The sequence below is a fragment of the Mus caroli genome, unplaced genomic scaffold, assembly GCF_978045245.1.
Source record: "Mus caroli unplaced genomic scaffold, Mus_caroli_1 scaffold_2, whole genome shotgun sequence".
Classification (NCBI taxonomy): Eukaryota; Metazoa; Chordata; class Mammalia; order Rodentia; family Muridae; genus Mus; species Mus caroli.
The window spans coordinates 123,547,435-123,569,137 of record NW_028227257.1 but is presented as its reverse complement, the minus strand read 5'-3'; the positions used below and the strand labels follow the sequence as shown (position 1 = coordinate 123,569,137).

The 21,703-nt window shown below is 45.8% G+C and overlaps 1 protein-coding gene across 3 annotated transcripts; it reads right to left on the bottom strand.

The window, feature by feature from the left end:
• Positions 1-3,448: 3,448 nt before the first annotated feature.
• On the bottom strand, positions 3,449-20,616 carry Nr4a2 (nuclear receptor subfamily 4 group A member 2). 3 transcript variants are annotated; one of them, XM_021152492.2, is made up of 8 exons: positions 20,436-20,616; positions 9,587-9,708; positions 8,201-9,066; positions 7,286-7,415; positions 6,736-6,899; positions 5,670-5,872; positions 5,168-5,346; positions 3,449-5,019 (listed from the first exon to the last, which is right to left on the bottom strand). In XM_021152492.2, exons 3-8 carry the CDS (start codon positions 9,062-9,064, stop codon positions 4,763-4,765), a joined length of 1,797 nt encoding a protein of 598 aa, XP_021008151.1. In that variant the 5' UTR covers positions 9,065-9,066; positions 9,587-9,708; positions 20,436-20,616; the 3' UTR covers positions 3,449-4,762. The 3 variants fall into 3 exon arrangements, with proteins under 3 accessions (XP_021008151.1, XP_021008143.1, XP_029330602.1); XM_021152484.3 differs by lacking the exon at positions 20,436-20,616 and adding an exon at positions 11,347-11,548; XM_029474742.2 differs by lacking the exon at positions 20,436-20,616 and adding an exon at positions 10,904-11,064.
• Between the last annotated feature and the right edge of the window lie 1,087 nt (positions 20,617-21,703).

Genomic DNA, 21,703 nt, shown 5'->3' with positions numbered 1-21,703 from the left:
CAGCTCGCTCGGACAACATACCAAAGGGACGTCACTTTCCATCACCGCCATTCAACTTTGGATTCTAATAAAAATTCAAACGCGGATTTCCGTGTGTTGCTTTAGTATTAAAGAATGAATTAATTTTTTAAATGATGACCTCTTTGGATCTCTTTTACTGCCTTATCAATAAAAACCGCCTGTATCGACTCAGTTCACCTCTGCGAAACGTAACTGCTCCTGCCGCAATTCTGACAAATAGGCTTTCCCAGCGTCTAGCAGACATATGCTCTTATTTGAGACCTAGCTGAGACTTGAGAAAAGCAGGGACAGATCAGTCCCTCCGCTGAAAGTCCCCAACAGAGAAGTTTCGAAGTGGGATTACAAGTACGGTCTGCGGGGTGAAGGGGGAGGGGGAAGTTTGGGTTGCTGAGAAACTTCCAGGCGCCGCCTAGAAAGCAATAGTTCACATCCTCCCACACCAGAGACAGGTACGGGGGAAGGGGGGGGGGCGCTCGATCCTTGAAGCCCACTTCAGAAGAGACCATATTAAAAGACACTCTTTCCCAGACCTTTATTCAACCTTAAAAACAACAGTGGAAGAAAGTTTTGCATTTCCGGGCTAGATGCCTTCCTGTCCCCTTTTCACCTTAAGGGAACCTGTCCCCTTTCTTGCAGAGGACTCGGAACCAAACAAACAAACGCCTATCCCACCCAGGGAGGTGAGGTCAGCCCGAGAGACCCTCACTCCTTTCTCTCCACAGCCACTCCGGCGCTGCGGCATGCACGGTGGATAAAAAGAAAAAAAAAAAAAAAAAAAGATTCGGGTGCGAGTGCACAGTTAAGCAACGCCTGGAGCTGGTGGCTGGAAGACGAGCGACTTGCTTGCGTCCTTGGGAGTGCTCCGGTATTATTACGTAGTATTAGATCTGGGGAGATGGAAATATACCCTTTACAGAAAAACTTTTCGGTCAAAATATTACAAAGAAATTGGAAGGCATCATTAGCTTATGCACTCCTACTTGTATCTGAAACTATTTCTTCACTGAGGATGTTTTGGTTTAAAAAAAAATAGATAGTTGAGTATGAAAAATGACACCCTCAAAGCCAATACATTCTTAAGAGAACGTGAAATTCAACCTTCAAGTGACTTTTTTTAAATTGTCAGAAAAATCTTTCTCTTTGTTGGACCCCTATAAATAGAGAGAGTATTAGCGGCCCTGGTGTTTTAGGAGATAGGATCCCCAAACACTCTAGGGATAAAGCCAATCTGGTTCAAAAAAGAAATAATCAAGGCAAGGTCTGTGTCGTGGGTGTGGCTTGATGCTCTTTCTCTGGACCATGCGCATCTCTTGATAATCAGCACCGGCGGCGATTTAATTTGAGCGTGTGCGCGCACACGCGCGCGCGCACACACACACACTCCTCTTAAGCACCCTCTGGCCAGTTTCAGAAAGCCAAAAGTCTAGGAGAGCAGGAAACCCAGAAAGGCTATGACCCTCAATCCAGATAGCAGAAAGGCGGAAGCCACGGAACACCAGGCAATAGAACTGCTCATCCATTCTTGCTTTAAATTAAGGCCATCTCTCCAAAAAGTCAGGCCGTTCTAGGCAACGTCTCAATGTGGAAGTGCACAACGAAGACTTTAAAATAGATCTCTCAGATCCGAGAAGTGGGTGTATGGATGGCCATGACATTGAAACAATGACCATGTAGTTTCTACTGCTGAAATGGCACCCCGCAAATGGCATGCAAGAGTCATTAGGCAACGGAGGTGACTAGGAATCCCTCATCATAAAGTTAGACCTCTTCCTGAAGAAATTCTATACACTTTGATTTGACAACATAGAAAGAGTCTGTGGCTCTTCCTGGGCTATATTTCTAGAAAGAAAGACTAAGACTAGAAAGTTGTGAGCAGAGAGAACCTTTGAAGACCTGGGGGAGACGTTTGGTGGGAAAGAGCAGAGATAGAATGTGACTCTGAAGCAGAAACCTTACCAGGGACAACCTAGGAATCACAGTCCAGCCCAGTAGATGCAGTCTGGAGACGAGGAAAGCGTGGATCTCTTAAAGTCTCCAGAGACTCACTTTCCCTGACGCCCTCATTGGCCTCAGATGATGCCTGCGGCTTCCTTTGGGGAGAATCAGCCTTGGGGGCTCATTTCTGGGCTCAACTCTAAGGGATTCTGCAGTAAAATGCAATTGTCTCCGGGCGCAGACACCTGGGAGAAGAGCTTATTCTGTCTACTTAAGAGTTTGTGGCTTTGACTCAAAATAAGACGTGAAAATAAAATGCAGTCCCTGGTCTGATCTTAAAAATGCACACATACACTAGAAAATTGGACATGTCCTGTTTGATACCCTATATGACCCATTCCCTTTACCCCTCCTTGCTCAGAGAGAAACCCATTCAGTAAATATAGCGGTAAACTACCACAGGGGACTTTCCTTGTCTCTTTTTGCCAACCATAAAACAATGGTTTTGACAGGGTAAGGAGTGAGGCCAGGTAAATCTGGTGGCAGGATACTCTTCTGACACCATTTTTTTTTAAATGATGACCTTTTTTGTTTGTTTCTTTGTTTATAAATTTCAGTGACCCCCAAACTATCTGTAATTAGCCAGGGTCATGAAGCAGGATCAACCCATCTTAAATCTCTCCTTAAATTCAGCCCAAGGCAGAACTGGACTGCCATCTGCCCAAGGATACCTGGTTGAAAGCCAGATCAGCTGAGAGCTCGGGCCCCTTCCTTCCACGGAAAGTTGATTCTGAATGGAATATGAGAGCTTCATGTTAAAACTTGCTTAAACTAGATCCAAGACTGGACAAGGATTTTTTTTTTAATCTGAAATAATTAGAAGGTGGAAAGTTTCTAAAAGTTCAAAATACACCTCATTACTTCCCACCAGAGGAGGGAAAAAAGAAATGTCTCTCCAGAGCTCTAGTGGGAAGGCTGACTCAGAACTCCAGCAGGAGACCCGGAGTGCACGGAGTGCTCGGTCCCACACTCATAGAAGCATGCACAGGAATTGAAAAAAAGCAAAGATAAAGTAAAAGAGAATTCAAATCTGCGTGGCCTTTCTGAATCTCCAAGCACAAACTTCGGAATGCTGTCCCTGAGAACTTCACAAGATTCCCAACTTGGAAAAGTTCAGATTGTTGGTCTCCTAAACTGCACTTACTCAAAACTTATAAGAGTAAGATATTCTAAGTTGATTCTGATAAATGTAGGTCAGCAGACTGGAAAATTCAGGCAAAGTAAAAAATACTGCATGAATTCTCTAGATAATTAGTTCAATGACACCCTTCCCTTTGCCACAATGGATCTAGGCTGTCAGTCTGAAATTCAGATGTCCTGTAAGTGACCGACCCCAAATCAGTCTCCACTTTCGCCTCTTTCTTGTACCTGTTGTTTAGTAATCATTTTTCCTGGCCCAGAAATAAGACAGAGTTCTGTTCATTTACGTGGTTTATTGTTGTAAACATTAAAATTGTCTTTCTTAAAGAAAGAATTTATCAGGAAAAAAAATCAGCATCTCTAACTGTCGTACACCATAGAAAAAAAGGCAGTGACTCATCTCATGTGCCGTACTAGAAATATACAAAGAAAATACTACAGAATATGGCAATATTAAAATTCTTACTCAAACAGAAAATAATATATTAACTGACAATTTTAGACATAAAAAAACAAAAACAAAAAAATTCAAAGTGCTCAGTAATTTCCAGGGAGTTATGTATATTATAAGCACTCTGGAAACAGTCAAAAGCTGCTGCATGCAAGTTTTGTTTAGCTTTAGACAACAAAATAATCAAGATATAAACTTTCTTTTATCAACATCAACGGTACATACAACACTTACAAACAAGGAATGTTGGGCGGTGTTTACAAACACTATGTGTCCCTTTTGTCAGGATTTTCCAATGTACTGATACTTGTGCCCACCTATTATACAATTGAGAAAAATGTTTAAGCTCAGATAACTACCAATCTTTATAAAATCTAACAGACTACATAGTGTCTGAAATACTATTTATATAATATAGACATTACTGAAGTAGCAAGTGCCTATAACATCTTCAACCTAGAATCACATGCTTGTCCCCTTTTTATGTAGTTATTTTATTTTTTTTGCAAACACACTTACTTTTTAGAATTTGTAATATTTATTCATAAATAGGCACAAAATAATTTAAAAAGCCAAACTGCATTGGATAAATTTACAAGCCTCTGCCTTCAATTCATGCCACCCACGCAACATTTAGTTTTACTATATATTACAGCTTTCTTTACAGCAGAAAACTTTGAAGTCTTGTTAAAGGGCAAAATAGGAGGGTCCCATTAAGGTATCATGTGTGTGTGTGTGTGTGTGTGTGTGTGTGTGTCATACATTTGTCTTAACTGCAACAAGCAAGCATGGCCAAACATTTCCCATCATACATTAGCAATCTTCTGAACAACAAACTGATTTTGAACTGATAATAAAAAGTTTATACCACTGTACTGTGTGCTGTCCGTTTTCTAAATCCAGGATGCCCCGGAGCCAAAATGCCCTTTCAGGTTCTGCCTGCAGGTTAGGAAATAGCGACAGTTTTTATTTGTGTTTTGTTTGTTTGTTTGTTTGTTTGTTTACTTAAGGGGTGAGGGCTAGGGGTCTACAGAAGGGATAAGATGAACTGGACACTTCAGCCAGCTCTCTGCCCATGTGACCAGCCCCCTCTGGATGGTTTTTTTTTTTTTTTTTTTTTCCTTTCCAGTTCTTTGACGTGCTTGGGAGAAGGTCTTAGAAAGGTAAGGTGTCCAGGAAAAGTTTGTCAATTATTGCTGGTGGTGGTACCAAGTCTTCCAATTTCAGGTAGAAAATGCGCTGGAGGCCCTGTGTGCAAAGGGTGCGGAGTTCTGGCAGCTTCCCCAACAGTTTAGACAGGTAGTTGGGTCGGTTCAAGCCCCCATTATTGAAAGTCACATGGTCTTTAAGACAATTTACAATTTTGTTTTGTAGCTCTTCCACTCTCTTGGGTTCCTTGAGCCCGTGTCTCTCTGCAGAAAATGCAACCAGAAACAAAAGAATGCAGAGGGGAGTTAGTCAGATGGCAGAATCAGAGAGAATCTGCGATTAGGGAAAGCCATGACCGGTCCCACCAGAGGAAGTTCCGAAGGGGAAGTGTCCTGCACCAGCAGTACTGACCTGTAACCATAGCCAGGGCAGCAATGCAGGAGAAGGCAGAAATGTCGATGTTCATATTCTGCAAGTTGGAGGAGAATTCAACAATGGAATCAATCCATTCCCCAAAGCCACGCACGCATTGCAACCTGTGCAAGACCACCCCATTGCAAAAGATGAGTTTACCCTCCACTGGGTTGGACCTGCAATTAATACCAAAGAGAGAGGGGAGAAAAAGAGAGAGAGAAAAGCTAAACAACTAATTACTTGAAGAGCAATAAATGAGGGATTTAAGAGGCACCTAATTACTGAAGAGTTAATAAAATGTAGACCAGTGGACCTTGAAAGGGTTTAATTTCATAACAATCAAGAACTCCCCTATCCCACCACCACTCTGGTCACCCAAGGCTCTGGGCTCACTCTTTCCCTTCTTCACCTTTGCTTTGTTTTTATCTTGCCTCCAACCCCAACCCTTTTCTCTTCCTTTCCTTTACTTCTGATCCCTCCTCCAGGCCTCATTCATTACCTGTATGCTAAACGCAGAACAAATAATTCTAAGAAAGCTGATTCAAAAAGCAGGTCCTGGTCGGCTTTGGGCAGGTCAGCAAAGCCAGGGATCTTCTCTGCCCACCCTCTGATGATCTCCATAGAGCCGGTCAGGAGATCGTAGAACTGCTGGATGTGTTGGGTATCATCTCCACTCATCTGATAGTCAGGGTTTGCCTGGAACTGGAATTTCATTTTAAAAAGCACTTAATGAGGTTCTCTAAAATATATAACCCGTGAAATTGCTAACCCCGTTTCTAGTAGGGGAGCCAGGTTTTTATAACAATTAAACCTCTCTCTGACCAGTAAGGAAATTAGATGTTCCGGGGCAATTAATTCAATTAGGGACGGTGCTATGAGGTCGCTGCTTTAAATATGTAAATTACCATTTCCATACAGACTAAATACAGTGCCATCCAGCCCTGGGAAACGTTCGGTCTTATCTCCACAAAACAATTGACACGGTAGTATTCATGCTAATCCCAGAGTGGGTCTTGCGCAGAGGCGCCTTTTGCAAAGCTTAATAATATTGCAGTCGCTACTAGGTTTGCCCACACTCCCTCTACCCAAAGCCTGCACATTTTTCACAGCTGGAGTAAAAGAAGAATTGCACCACTTGATCCCTGACCGGGGACAACCCTGTCCCCCCCCCCCCATTGCCATCCCTTTTACCCCTCTTATCACTCCCTGGCCCTAGACAAGTCAAGGGGGAGAGGGGTGTATTCTAGTAACTTCGTAAAGTAGACTTGGGAAGGAAGGCTAGGCATAGACTGTCTGTCTAGGTTTTGCCTTCCAGACCGCAGCTGGAGGGACTGTCGGACAATAATGGTTCACAAAGATTCAACCCCTCTGGTATGTTCTCCAGTCTGTACTTTGAGCAGCATCACCTGTCAGCTGAAAACCTGCCCAAAGTTGTGAAGTATATATTCTGCTGTTCCTTCTTTACCCTTGAGTTTGGGGGTGCTAAAGCTGGATATAGGGAGAGGGCCCTGCCCATTTGTTGGCTTGTCCACATGATTGATATTCCCCCACCACGGGCTTCTTACCCTGGAATAGTCCAGGCTGGTCATTGCCGGATTGGAATCGACGTGGGCTCTGACGAGGGCACTGATCAGACTCACCGGAGGTGAGGGGGGAGAAGGATCCTGTGGGCTCTTCGGCTTCGAGGGTAAACGACCTCTCCGGCCTTTTAAACTGTCCGTGCGAACCACTGTAAAGGAATTACTCAAGGGTTAACGCTGTTCCCTTGAGCCCAGACTCAGCTGCCTCACCGCCTCCTCCCCGGAGGGAACAGTGGAAGAAGCCCAACCCGGTGGTCCAGGGCTCCTCTGATTTTAAAGACTTTACTGAAGTCTTTAATGCTTCTAAGTCTTTACTTAGAAGCATTAATAAACGGCGGGTTATTTTATACCTTCCTCCAGCTGGGTCCTATACTTAAAGACAAGGAGGGCCGGGTGGCTTTCTTTAGAGGAGGGCATTTAGCAGTGGAATCCTGGAGTCAAGGGCGTGGAGAGTGAGGCAGGGACCCGAGTCCACAAGCAGCTTGTGGACTTTCAGGGGCGCGAAATGGAAGGTCAACAACTTGCTTCGACCTACCTTCTTTAACCATCCCAACAGCTAGGCACTTCTGAAACCGACAGTACTGACAACGATTTCGGCGGCGCTTGTCCACTGGGCAGTTTTTATTTGCTAAACACACATATTTCGCGTTTTTTTGCACCGTGCGCTGTAGAGGGAGAGAATGTAGGCCCCAAAATGATTATTTTTTCATTCAAAGTCTAGCAAACTGGACACATTTTTAAAAAAAAAAATGGCTTGGATCTGCATTCCTTCCCTACAAACATAAACACTACTCCTTAAGTTTCTTTCTTTATTTCTTTCTTTCCTTTTCTTTTTCTTTTCTTCCTATTTCCTTTCCTTTTCCTCCCCAGGGCATTTACCAGAAGAAAATTGATAGCGTTAACATTTGAGCTAACCTTACCGCTCCTTGCTGTGTTTTATATGCCAGGAGAAGGGGCAGGAGACGCTCAGTAAATACAAATCCGTGGGCATTCATATTATTTACATTCCTTGGAGACCTTCTCTATTTAAAATGATAAGATTATTCAATCAGGATGGCGAAATAAAGAGATCACTTAATTTGACCATAGGGAATTCTGTTCCACTTGGTTAGCTCAGACACGGTTCTCTGTCCTAACCAATTTCAATCTGAACAAGGAAGACAGCGCCTAACACATGCAAATAGCCCTCTTCTAACTCTGGCTCCAGCAATTTCGGGCTGGAGCCCGCCGGGGCCCGCAGGTTGCTGTGGGGCGTGGGGGGGCGGGGGAATGAAACCCTGACTCTCCCAGTCTTCCTGATTTCTTTCCTTAGACACCCCCAAAGCCTCTTCCACAGCCCGTGGGTAGCTGCAGGAAACTCAAGCTGGTCTGCCAACCGGAAGGTGAGGGCACACTGCTGGGTCTCAGGTATAAGGACCGCTACCTGCAATCTCCGCCCTGTCTTGCTCACCTTAAAGAAACCTTTGCAGCCCTCACAAGTGCGAACACCATAGTGCTGACAGGCCGCGTTGTCACCGCAAACAGCGCACAGACCCTCATTGGAGGGAGAGCCCCGGGACGGCGGCGAGGGCACCTGCGTGTCAAGCAACTGCGATGCGTGGCCGATCTGCAGGCCCGGGAAGCCCATGGATGCGGGCTTGCGAATGGGGTTGGGCACGGCGAAGGTCTGGCCATCCACTACGTGGTGGCTGCCCGCGGGCTCCGGGTTCATGGGGACGTGCAGAGGCCCGTCGAAGCGCATCTGGCAGCTAGACACAGGAGTGCCCGGGGGCGACTGCTTAAAGGAGAAGAGTGACAGGCGGGAGACAGGTGTCTTCCTCTGCTCGATCATATGCGTAGTGGCCACGTAGTTCTGGTGGAAGTTGTGAAGGGAGCCCGGATCGTCCCACATCGGGCTATGCTGCACCTGGAAGCTCGGGGTGCTGGGTGTCGGGGGCGAAGAGGGCTTGTAGTAAACCGACCCGCTGTGTGGCATCATCTCCTCGGACTGAGGGGGCAGGTGGCTGTGTTGCTGGTAGTTGTGCATCTGAATGTCTTCTACCTTAATGGAGGACTGCTGTCCGGACAGGGGCATTTGGTACAAGCAAGGTGGCTTGACGTCGTAGCCTGTGCTGTAGTTGTCCATAAAGGTACTGAAGCTGGGGAGAGAAGTGGTGGCAGTAATTTCAGTGTTGGTGAGGTCCATGCTAAACTTGACAAACTCTGGAGTTAAGAAATCGGAGCTGTATTCTCCCGAAGAGTGGTAACTGTAGCTCTGAGAAGCGGGGCTGGCTCCTTGAGGCGAGGACCCATACTGCGCCTGAACACAAGGCATGGCTGGAAACGAAACAGGGTGATATACACTCAGCCTGGTCAACTGAACACTTTCTTCCGGGCTCGGTCTACACCTAGGGCTACACCGGCAGCCCGCGGCGTCGGGGTTGGTGGGGAGGCAGGGAGAGGATGGGGGTTTAGGGATGCAAGGGGAAGGGCAAACGAGGTGGAACAGCGATGAAGAAAGGAAAGGGCTGATCCCGGGACGACCCAGAGCTGGAAAGCTGTTGAGGGTCTACACTCATTTCCAAACGCTCCACCCCCCGCGCCCCACCCCCTTCCCGCAGACAGTCCCACTCTGGTGAGCTTCTTCTTTGAAGTTGAGGGTCGACAGGATTTCTAGAAGCCATGCTCTAGAAATGAAGTTGAATTGCACAATAAGAAAGTTGTCCTCTGTGACTATAAGGCACAGGGTTGGCCTGGAAAGATCCTGTTGCCCTGTTTTGTTTTGTTTTGTTTTGTTTTGTTTTTCTGGAGATATGGGGGAACTCAGGAAAGGTAATGAAAGATAAAGCTCACTGACCTTCAGCAGAGTTATTGGAGTTTTCGAGGAAATTAAAGGTGGACAGTGTCGTAATTCAGCGAAGGACAAAGTTTCCAAGATTTTAAAAAAGAGCTATTGGGAATCCAGCCCGTCAGATCTCCCTGAAATACAGACATAGGAAGTTTCAGGATGTCTTTCCACCGAGACTTGGGCTGGGCAGATGCAGACTCACTCAGCAGGCCCTTCAAGTGCTTCCTCGGAAATGAGTGTGAAGACTTTACCCAACAGCAGCTTAAAATGAAATGTGCAGAGACAATGTGGCTAAACAGCAGATAATGCCGCTCATCTCCCAGTGTAAATCCCTGCAGAGAAAGCATCCTGTGGGGAAATTATCCCATGAGTCTACCAGATACTGAATGATATAATGAATTGGCCCCTTTGCTGTAGATGGAAGGGCCGTTGTCATTCTACTTTATGTCAAACCTAAGAAGTCTGGATAAAGGAAAAACACAGCATCAAAGCCTCCTCTTACTATTTCTCTTGGAGTCCAATGGTCTTTTCTCTTAGAAGGAGAAAGAAAGTTAATAGAACTCAAGAGTAAACCGTGAAAAAGAAATACAGGTCCCACCCTTAGAAAACGTTAGCAAGGCCTGGACAACCAAGCAGCCAGTGTGGGAGCAAGTGTGTGGCTTTGGTAATTGTTTTTGGTTCAACAACACAGGAGCTTAAGGGACAAGCGAATTGGTGTTCCTCCAGAGAACTGGATTTTCAACACCTTTCATGGCCCAGAGGTGATGAGAGAGATCTCTACTTTACCAGGAGTATCTTGGGTCAACTGCAGAGGGAAAGAAATATTACGCATATGATATTGGCACCAAAGTTAGAAGCACTTCTCAGCACAGCAAACTGGACACCTTCTCCACAATGCTTTCCACAGGCTGCCTACTTGCTGGGACAAGGCATTCTTGTGTCCTAGCTTTTTTTTTTTTTTTTTCAGATGATCCCACTTGCAAGGCATTCTAGAGCATAGACGATCTTGTTAATAAAGTAAAGAAACCTGAACACCCTCTCCTTTGCTCCCCCCCCCCCCACTTCTTCCACAATCTTGCTTGCTTCAAGGAGTGGAGAAGGTTAACAAGACAAACCAGAGGACTCCTGCTTTATCTCCCCACCCCCATCCGCCGCCGCCCTTGAAAATATGTCTGTGCTGGATATTAACCCGTGGCTATGTCACAGTTTCCTAACCGTATTCTTTACCTTACGCACACACTGACACACTATCCAAGGACAACATATATCAAAACCAGTCATTTCAGGCAACTTCGCAACAGGACCCTCTACGGACACTACCCTTACTCGACGATATCCGGGAAACCTCCACCAGCGGGCGAGCCGAGCGACACTGTTCCCAAGCAACACGTAAACTTTCTCTCCCGGACTGTTTCCCACATGTTCGCGAGATGGAGCCTCCTCAAGCCACAATCAATTTCACACTAAGAGCAAACTTTGCGCACATCTCTGCCGGCAAGTCCGCTTCTCCTAAAACTGTGGGAGTCCCCTTGCCACTTCCACCAATGAGAAGCCTGGAAACCTCTGCCGGCAGCCAACTCCCCCCCCTTTACGCTAGCACTGGAGTTCCAGCAGAGGCTCGGCGGAGCTGCGCGCGCCCACTCGCCATCCCCCTTCCCCAACCCCTTCGCGCTCCGCGGCTCCGGCGCCCACTTGCAGAGAACCCGTTCCTTGGTACGCGGAGACCCGGAGGACGCGTGACCGCGGGCGGTCCCGCCGCAGCTACTCACTTGTCCGCTCTCTTCATTCATTCAACTCCGCCGAAGTGCAGTTCCCTCCGGGAGCGGAGGAGCCCGGGTCAGCGGGAGCGCTGCGGAAGCGGGGCGCGGAGAGCCACACTCAGCCAGCCCGGCCGCAGGAAAGGGAGGCAGCCAGCAGGGCCGGAGAGAGGGACGCGGAGCAGTGCGGAGCCGCGGGGCGGACTGGCCCTGGCCGCCAATGTGCCTTTGTTTATGTGGCTCGCGCTGCTGCTGCCAACATACACCTAAAGTCTGCGCGCGTCAGCCCGCGTCAGCGGCCCGCGGTCCAATCGCCGAGCCGCCGCGCTCCCCGGACTCCTGGCCCGCGCTCGCTTTGGTATATTTCCGACCTGACGTCACGACTGGGGCTGATTTTAAGGTGGGAACGGTTCACCTTGGTAGCCCACTTGGGTGGATTTTTTTTTTTTCCGAAAGAAGTGTGACTTCTGCAACCCAGGTCCGTGAAGTCCGTGGTGATGCTACGCTCCACCTGCCCCTCCCCCGCCCCAGACCTTGCGTCCTCACACGTGGGGAGGGTGCAACAAAAGCTTGAACGGAAAAGAACACTCGCGTGGGCCAGGTAGCTAGCACCTGGGCCGAGCGGGCAGAGGTGTGCCTTGCAGCTCCCCAACATACCCTCCTCACATCCTTTAGCAGAAGTGGAGACAGTTGTCCTGAGGCTCGTAACTCTCCAAAGACTTGGGCGTTAGATGGGATTCCCCTAGTTCGTGCATCCCCCTTCTCCCTTTTTAAAAACTCACTCTTCCTCCCCGCTTCGAAGGATGAGAGGTCAGAGCCCTTTCCCCTTCTTTCCAGAAACTAAAAAGACGTACTATCTAAAGCAATGTGGGAGGGAGGAGGGTAGACAGTGAGCCAAGCCTTAGAGGACCCCACAAGTAGGAGTGAACTGTTGCCTGCTTTCTCTCGCAGACAATACACTAAAGAATCCGGCAACAGGTGCGCCTCCAGCCCAGAGGTGATCTGACCCATCGCCCCCAACCCCCTCGGTCAACTCTTGACAGAGTTGACATTTCGCTCTGCCCACCAAGCCCTTCAGTCCCTTTCACAGGTTTCTGAAACGCAGCGGCTGTCGTACCCGCAACCAAGAAGAAAGCATGGAGGGAGAAGCAGCAAGGGGAGTGGAGCTCGAGGCGGGGTGGGTCGCTCGGCGTCTCGCCCAAAACGGAGAATATGTGCCCATTGCCTCAGCCCAGGGTCCCGGTGAACTGTGGGAGCGTGCCCTACCCCCGCGTTCCTCTCAATCGCCTCCAGCTCCGCTCTGCAAGACAATCCGCTCCCCCTCCTCCCAAGCGCGTGGATCTTTCTAGCAAAGGAATCGCAGATCCTCCAGAGGGCTAACCCTACTCCCAGTACCCCTGTGAAGCTGGCCAGACAGGCCTCTTCGGGTTTCTCTCGAGACCAGGAAGGGGCTGAGGCCAAGGGAGAGCGACTTTGTAGGGTCCCCTTCTTCTCCCAGGACAGCGCTCCTCCTCCTCCCCTTCTCCCAAGCTCCCAAGCTGCCCGGGCGAGCGGGGTGTGTGTGTGTGTGTGTGTGTGTGTGTGTGTGTGTGTGTGTGTGTGTGTGTATGTGTGCAATGTACACCTCGGCCCCCTCTCGGTGATCCTAGCACCCCCGGAGAACACCGCGGGTTGTGGGGTTGCTCATTCCTAGCCTGCACCTCCGCCTTAGCCAGCTCCAAGCTGAGCGAGCCTGTGGCTGCAAAGGCGTTGCCATCCGGTGCCCAGACAAGCCGCGGGCTCCACTGTGCATTGGCCTCCGGGAAACCTAGGTGACCACCTTAAGTTTCCCCCAGATGTTGCGGCTGCCTCTCCAGCTGCTGCCGCTACGGCTCAGCGGTGCCCTAATGGGCGCAAGGGAAAAAAAAAAAAGAACCAGGAAGTGGGGGTGCAAGAGGGGGGCAGGGTGAAGAACAACTTATTAGTGTGAGCTCGGCAGCGTCAGCGCCCCGTGGGCAGGAGCGATTCCACGCGAACGAAAGGGAAAAAGTGAGAGTTTGGAGAGCAATGGAGAAGGAAGGGGGTGGGGGTGGCGGTGACGCAGGGGCGCAGGCATTGACGCACCGGCCAGGCTGGGCCCAAAATAGAAGCAACTCCAGCTCACAGGCGCCCTCCCGGGTTCCCTTCCCCTTCCGTGAGGGAGCAGGGTGCGGTCACCAGGAGCTTTCCTTGATCCTCGCGGTGGGCCAGGTTCCCGGCAGCTATCTTCAGACAGTCGGAAACCCAAGCTTAGCGACACTGGGGTGGAAGTTATTATTTTTTAATACAGTTCCAGGAGAGCGGGTATCAGGAGTTTAAGGTCGTAGCCACAGACCTCCCTACACAAAAGCGGCTAAGTAGATATGTTGCCCTCTGCAAGCTCCTCTCCCCGAGTCATTAAAAACACATTCAGTTTGGGTTGATTTGAGTCTGGGGACATTTTAAAAATGCTCTCCTAGAGTGAGGAAAGAGGGCCTGAAGTTCTTATACTGAACACCACGGAACAAGCACAGTAAGGAGGGTTTTTCTTTAGCAACCTCCAGTGCTTGGTTTCCTGATAAGAAAAGCCTATGCTCAAGGCTTGTTATACCCAAGATCAAAAGGCAGAGGTCTTAGCAGTTTACTACAATAGTACGTGAGGATAGGGTAATTATAATATGTAAATGAGAGGAAGTGAAGACTTTTTTCATCCATGTGTGAGCTTTCCCTCTCTTCAAATTTACATTCAGCTTCCCTGGATGTTACTACGACTGAGGAAAGACTCATAAACTCATTTAAAGTAATTCTTGGCTGAGACTATTCTACGGTTGGAGTCTGGGTACAGGGCTCGCATGTGCTCCAGGTGCACACATCGGAAAGTTTAAAAGGGCCATGATCAAAACCTCAGTCCGCTGCCCCCCCCCCCCCGCCCCCCTTGATTGGAAGGGACGAAGCTGCAGGAGCAAAGACAAGGCCTGCAATTGACTGATCTTGTCAGTAGGGGGCCTGACTCCACAATGTTCAAGAGACAATCTCCCACACAAACACACAAGCACCCGTGCTTCACACACACACACACACACACACACACACGCACGCACACACACACACACACACACACTTAGCTGTTTACTACTTAGGCTAACTAAGCCTCAGAAGAAAAGTCTGCAGGCCCAAATGTTCATATTGTGTTGGAATTCATAAATAACGAAAACTCTTATTTTTTCTATTTTCTCCAAAAGGGAAACAGTTTAACACATGGAATTAGGTTTACAATGGATTTTCTTTATTTCCTCCTGCCCGTGTTTAACTCACGGTTAGGTCACAGAGGGGAAAAAAACCAAAATGGTAATAAAATCTCTCATTTTATCTCAAAGCAGTTCAAATTGGCATATAGTTTGAAAAAATGAAAGCATGTTTTAAAATCCTATGATTACATGTTTAAATAAATTATAGTTGAGAAGAGAATTCCTGTGGGTATATTTGCTAGTACATAAGAGAATGCTTTTGTGCATAGAGGTTTAATTACACATATAATGGAATCAAACTGTAGAATTGAACAACCTTTCAGAAAATGTTAAAACGATGCTTTAGGCTAAAAGAAACTGAAATTCTACATTTATATGGCTGCAACTCTTCTGCATTCTTACACATAAATATTTCAAATAAAGTATTTTATAACTCAATTAAAATGACAATAGTGTTTTTTTTCAGGGTCCAGAGTCTGATAGAACTTTAAATTATTGCCACATTTAAATGTGTAAAGTTTCCCCATTAATAAAGGTCTATTTTCTTAATAATTTAAAATAATGGAAGCAAAGAATTAATGCTATGCATAGTAGGTCCCCCCTTATGTAAATTGTTATTGCTATTAATAAATATAATGATGAGACCTTAAAAAGCATTGATGAAGGCAATGCTGTTATATTACTTTCCATGATACTAGCACATACTAAGCCATACATATCTGCTTGTACATAAAAATATATTTTCACTAAAAATCAGTATAAATGAAAATAAACTCACATCTAAACCTAAGTATTTTATTTTTTGCATGGCTAAGCAGATTATACTTAATAAAACTGAGCTCTTGGTATAATTTAGAGAGCAAACATAAGTGTAATCCCATCGGATTTTCTATTTTAATGCATGGGGAAGAGGCCTCTGGGGGTTTGATTTCAGAATTCTCCCCAAATGAATTCAGAGGTCTCACAATGCAAATACAATGAAATGGACATACCTGTTATGCCGTGCTGCAAGAGTTGAGACAACTTCAAGATATTTTTTTTTTTATTGTGTAAGTATTGGAACTTATAAGCATTGAAGTGAAATGTGTTTTAAATTATGTTTGAACAAACCCACATTCACAGTCTTTGTTGTTATTTGGTAGGCAGTCTTCCAGAAGTGACAGAAAAAAATGAATTTTCACCTTAAAACATCTGGTTCTTTAAAGATAGAAATTAGTATTAAAGATGTTTTATTGTTTTGCTTTTGCCATTTCATTTGCAATCATGGGCTATTAATCAACCAAACTGCCCCTTTCCTACGGGACACTTGGAGAAGTCAACAGCTTCTCTGATATCCACATAGATTCGGGCAGCTTTTATTCAGTTTTACCCAGCCTGTTTTTCACCAAAGACCATGGGTTTTTTAAATGTCTTACTTTAATTCAGAACTCAATTCTAGAAAATGTGTAAAGATGTGCTGAAGTAAACAGCACTTTTTTCTAGAAGCTTCTACTTATAAATTAAAATCATAAAACTGAACATATGGTAAAGCCTCATGCCACTCAAAAACTATTTTACATAATAAAAATCTTTGGGTTTTTTTTTTCTTAATACTTGGCTTACAGTGGCCCTCTCCTAATACTTGCTTTTATAAAGAAGACTTAATATTTTTCTTATGAAAAAATTCTCTTTTATTAAAAAGAAGAATACTTTTGGTTTTAGAATTTATTTGCTCATTTCAGTAGGCATGGGAGATATTAAAACACATTTAAAATTCTGAAAATAAGGTTATATGCTATTATAAAAGACATCTGAAATTATATCAACAGCCAATGTCATTAGTTATCCTAACAGTATTAGATAAATTTCTTTAAAAAGATAAAATATATTCTTTAAACAGAGAAAATATATGTTTTCCAATGGTTATATGTAAATCTCAGACAGCCAGTTTTTGTTCTACTTTTAATAAGAAAATAACCACATTTTATTTTTTTCTCTCAAGCTAATTGGTAAAGAGCCTCTTATTTTAATGAAAAAGAAAATAAGGTATTGATATATTCAACAAAGACATATATGCCCTTTTCTTCATCATAATTCTCAATTATCAAACTTACAATTTGAACACTACAAAAGTAACTTATAGCAAGGACCCTTATAGTGATAAGAAATAAATCTAATTACCATATCCTTTGAATAGATGTAATATAAATTTCATTGCTCACTTAAAAGTTCTAAAGTTAACAGCATAAACTTGAAGTTGAGTAATTAAGTAATCCTTATATAGACACTTATTAAAGTATTTATACATATTATCTTAAATCTACATCTATCATTTTGCCAATTAAAATTAGGACTTTAATTGCAATTAAGTAATTTAATTGCCAATTGAACAGCAAAATTGCTAAGTGACTAATTTTAATGCCTATTTTAATTACCAATCATGACTGGGGAGGGAGCTAATCAAGTTACATCAAGCAGTACCAGAGTAACGATGTGAAAAAAAGGAGAACAAACACTCAAGGCTACACGCTTTTTAAAAAGAAACATAAATTAAATAAATGCAAACACAATCTGATAAATGGATAAAAATACTGTATTTCAGTATCTGAATACAGAACATGAAAAAGAACAAGGTTAATTAAAGAAAGAGCGCCTGTCAATCTTCAGTCAAAGTCAGGGCAACCCAAGTCCATTTTTTATATGGTGTCTGTATGGCACTATACCAACCCATATACAAAGCTGCATGCTGAAGAGGATGAGAGTCCACTTCCTGCTTGACTGGGGTAATGTGACACATGGCCACTTTCTTTTCGAATGAAATGCTCAGAAAAGAGAGAAACAAGCTTCCAATGCAACAACAAGGGTTTTGAATTTGAAAACAGACTCAAGTGCAGTGGGGTCCACACTCTTTGCTGATGACTCAACCCCACTTAGCTGAATGGAGAGTTTTTACCAGAATCCTAATGCCTATTTCTAACTGATTACATGCTGCCTTGAGAAAACCATAAACTTAGTAGAACTTAAAGATCACAAATTTATCTGTAAGAAGAAAGTGGAAATAGAATTACTTAGTATGGGTAATATACCTAGTTGTCCCTTTTTTTTTCTTAAGGCCCTATATCCATGGCCATCAGAAACACAGAAATATTTTCTTGGCCAACCCATGCATACTTTTTCAAAAGTTTTCCTGACTAAACAAATTCTCCAATTAACAACATGGAAGGGCAACTCTGAAAAGATAAGTTTAAGTTTGACCACTCAAAAGCAAAACAGAAAGGAATTTCCTAGTGGACAGGGCAGTGGCAGTTCTGGTGTTCTCTTGGCAATCAGAGACATGATTTGGAATACAGTATACATCTATCAACTCTTTAAGTTGAAATGATGCCATAAGCTCTTAGGTTTGTTGCTATGTACGTAGACAAAAACATGCCTAGTCTGTATCTGTAAAGTGCCTGAGATTATCAGTTAAATGTACACGTGATACAACTGGAGACAGACAGCACAAGAGTGGGGCTTGAGAGTTTGCTTCAACTCTGAGACAAAGCCCAGGAGGCCTTTTGGCCTGAATTTGAACGAGGAACACTTTAATAATCACAGGGCTTGACAAAGGGTTGCAGTATCTGCCCGTGACACTAACAGCTTTATAAGGCAGGTTCTGTGTGACTGATTAAGGGACACTGTCAATTCACAGGACATGAAGATGGAGTCATTATTGACAAGTTGACCCCTGGACTGGGTTTAAATTCATAGAGTGTTGGTGCTACAGAACAAACTAAAACCTCAGCTAGCAAAGATTATGGAAAACAACCCCAGCAAAGACTCCTTGCCGTAAGCGAGACACAGTCTAAGATGTTCTGTATAAGATTCTTTGCTATATAAATAGGCAAAAGGCGTTAGATAGAATTACAGAATGTCTGAACTAACCCAAACACTGCTTCACAAACCATCAGCCATTATAAGGTGTGTGTGTCCAGGGGATAAGGGTGTCATCTTGGCCTTTCAAAATGATTCTGAAAGGACATGATATATAAACTTTTGAAATGTTACCACTTTCTGAAATGTATAAAACTAAAAATAAACACATTTTTAGACTGTTCATGTCTATTTTATATATTTCGGTAGTCTAGTCTATCGGTTCACGTGGACATTTTACATTTTGTTGAATGCAAAAAAAAAAAAAAAAAAAACCCTAAACCCTATATATTATGTTTCTAGCTTTATGATATCCCTTCATAAGTAAAAGTAGATGTGAAATTAAAGTGTGAATAATACTTTAATTTGTAATCTTAGGTTATTCCTTGTCTTTTACTGCGATCTGCATCTGTGAATCAAAAATACAAGGTATAGTAAAAAAGACAATCATGTTTATAATCCAAGCTTACAGGCAGTTACAATATTTTATTAGTCACCAGGTTTTAAAATCTAATGTGAAGTATTATTAAGCCATTCAGTAGGATCTAAACGATGACTTCGGTGTGTTGATACTGACAGTCTGAGAAGAAAAAATTTATTATATTCACATTATATCCGCAACCAAGGCTTGGATTAAGACACAGAAAGAGTAGGGTACAGGAACTGGTTTGCATTAAGAGTTCTAGTTAGGTTTTAAGTTCATTATTTCTTAGAACTGTTTTCTTAAGAGTTGAAGTACGATTTTATTGGTTCGAGGTGAGAATTTCATATATGTAATAAGATTTAGGAATAACACTGAGACAAATCCTAGGAGTCCTTGAATTTTCTGGCTTTGAAGTGTAGTGTTCTTATAGAACTCGTCAGTTTAACTCCGGAAGTTGTGTTTTCCACCTCTCCACACCTCACCTGTTAGTAGGTAGAGTGTCAATTTCCAAGATCAGTTTTGTTAAACTTTATCAATTATGCATGTCTATAGATGGAAGAGGATGGAGGAAGAAGATGCAGAAACCGATTTTTACTGCCAGAATGATGTGATAGGGTCCCTCTGACTACCAATAGTTGATTATAGAATTTGAAATGTAGCTCTGTAACTCAATTTATACCACAGCAATCGGGCGATGCTATCTTTCTGTTGTTATAACGCATCAGGTCAAGGGATATAAATTGTACCAGGTGATTCATTTTGCTGTTCAGAGAGTCATTAGGTTCCTCCCAGAATATATATGATTGATATCCCTGGAGGTGAAAGGCTAAAGGAACCATATGGCAACATGTTGCATTCCGTATGTTATCTGCCCATCCGTGCTTAAGCTCCCATTAGCAACATCTGTACCTTACAGAAATCCAGCTGCGCCGACGACGGCTGACGGAATTGTACTGGGTGGGGGGGTGGGAGGGGAGATCTAGCTTAGCGCCATTAACTCCAGACTTAGAGTCTATCTACAAGGACGAATGGAAGCCTTCACAATTAGACGAGACAACACAAATGCTTTATTAAAGTTTAATTCTGAACTCCCAATTAGCGAAAGTGCGTTACAAATCGATTGCAATTTCCTAGAAGGCGCAGCAAAGTTCTCCGCAGCCTGCTTGCCTGCCACGTGCGAGGGGCTGCAGAGCAGCCGGAAGGACCGGGCTCAAGGCTGGCCTCCGCGGCCAACAAGTCCCTAAAAGTACCTGCCAGGGCGACAGTGAGGCTCGGGAGAGCCAGGGTGGGAGCCAGAGAGCCTCCGGATCGGGGAACCACGAGGAAGGAGTGGCCCGGGAGGGTTTAGGGAGGAGGGCGACAGGGTGCCCGTGTCCGCGCCGGCCTCTCGGGACTGGTCACATTGAAGTTTCTCTCCCGCTCTGGCGCTCCACACCCACCTCGGCTTCCTGCCCCGGCGCGGGCCACCGCGGGGACAGAAGTCGGGGAAGGGCCGCCCCTGGGCCCTCCCGGAGCCCCCAGCCCGGTCCAATACACGTTACCTGCCCAGCGCTCCCGGCCCCAGGTCGCCGAGTCCCCGGGCGCGGAGTGGTCGAGCAGCCCAGCTCCAGCTCCTCCTGCAGTCCGGGCGCGAGGCAGGGAGAGCGGACCGCCGAGCTGAGCCCCGGGGCGGAGGCCGTGGCTGAGGCCGGCCACCCAGGCGGGGTCGCGGGGCCGAGGGCGGGGGGCTGCCGAGCGGCCCGCGGAGGCCCCGGAGGCGCGCGCTCCGGTCCATTGTCGCGGCCCGCGCGCACCCCGCGCGCACCCCGCGCCCTCGGCCCCGCGGCCAAGCGCGTCAGCGGCCCCGTCAGCCCTGCCGGGCTCCGTGACGCGCGCAGCCGGCGCTATAAATAACCCGCCGCCCGCCCGGGCGCCCTGCCAGTGACGCCGGCCTGGCGGGAGGAGCGGCCGCGGAAACAATGACCCGCCGCCCTGCCGCCAGGCCGCAGGCCCAGCCCTCCGCGCTCCCCGCCCGATGGAGGGGCTGCCCCACCCTCTAGTCGCAGAGCGCCAACCGGGACACCCCTGGCTCAACTCCTCTGCAAGTTCCAACCAAGTTGATTTAAAACATTTCGACGCTTCTCCACCCCAACTCCCTCTCCACTACAGGTCCAGTGTACTTTGGGAGTAGAAAATTGTCAATGAAAACCCCCAAATAAAGAAGAACTTGGTGTCTTAAATGTCTGCCCAAGCTACTTTTAAGCCACTGTGTCCCCGAGGGTCCAGAAGAAGCAGCGAGGCCTGGGTTCCAGGACTCACCCATCTCAGCCCCACTGTCCTTTCTTTACATCTTTGTGGCCTTCAGGATGGCGCAGCCTGTTGTGATCTTCCAAGTCTGGTCCTTTGGCAGTTGGAAGTCCAGTCAAGGCTGGCATCTAAAGGGGCTTTCTCTGCAGGTAAATATTTCTGCAGAGACTTCCATTGCCATCTCCATCTTCAGGCGTTTCTGTCACAACACTCCCTGACGCGTGTCTTATTCATCAAGGTTCCCGTAGACGAATGAAGATCAGCTACTCTGCTGGAATTATCAATTATCAGTCGATTGAGACTGTATTCATTATTGCATTAATATTGATTGCGTGTTCACATGTGTGTGCAAATGCACTCACCTGCCATGGGCGCTGTTGTGGAAGTTACTTGATAACTTTTGGGTGTCTCTCTTCTGCGGTTTTGATTCTGAGTAGCCAACTCTTGTGGTCATCTCTCTGGCCCCTAAGACACTGTTTCCTCTGAGCCAAATGCCTCGGGCATAGGAACTCTACACTCTGGG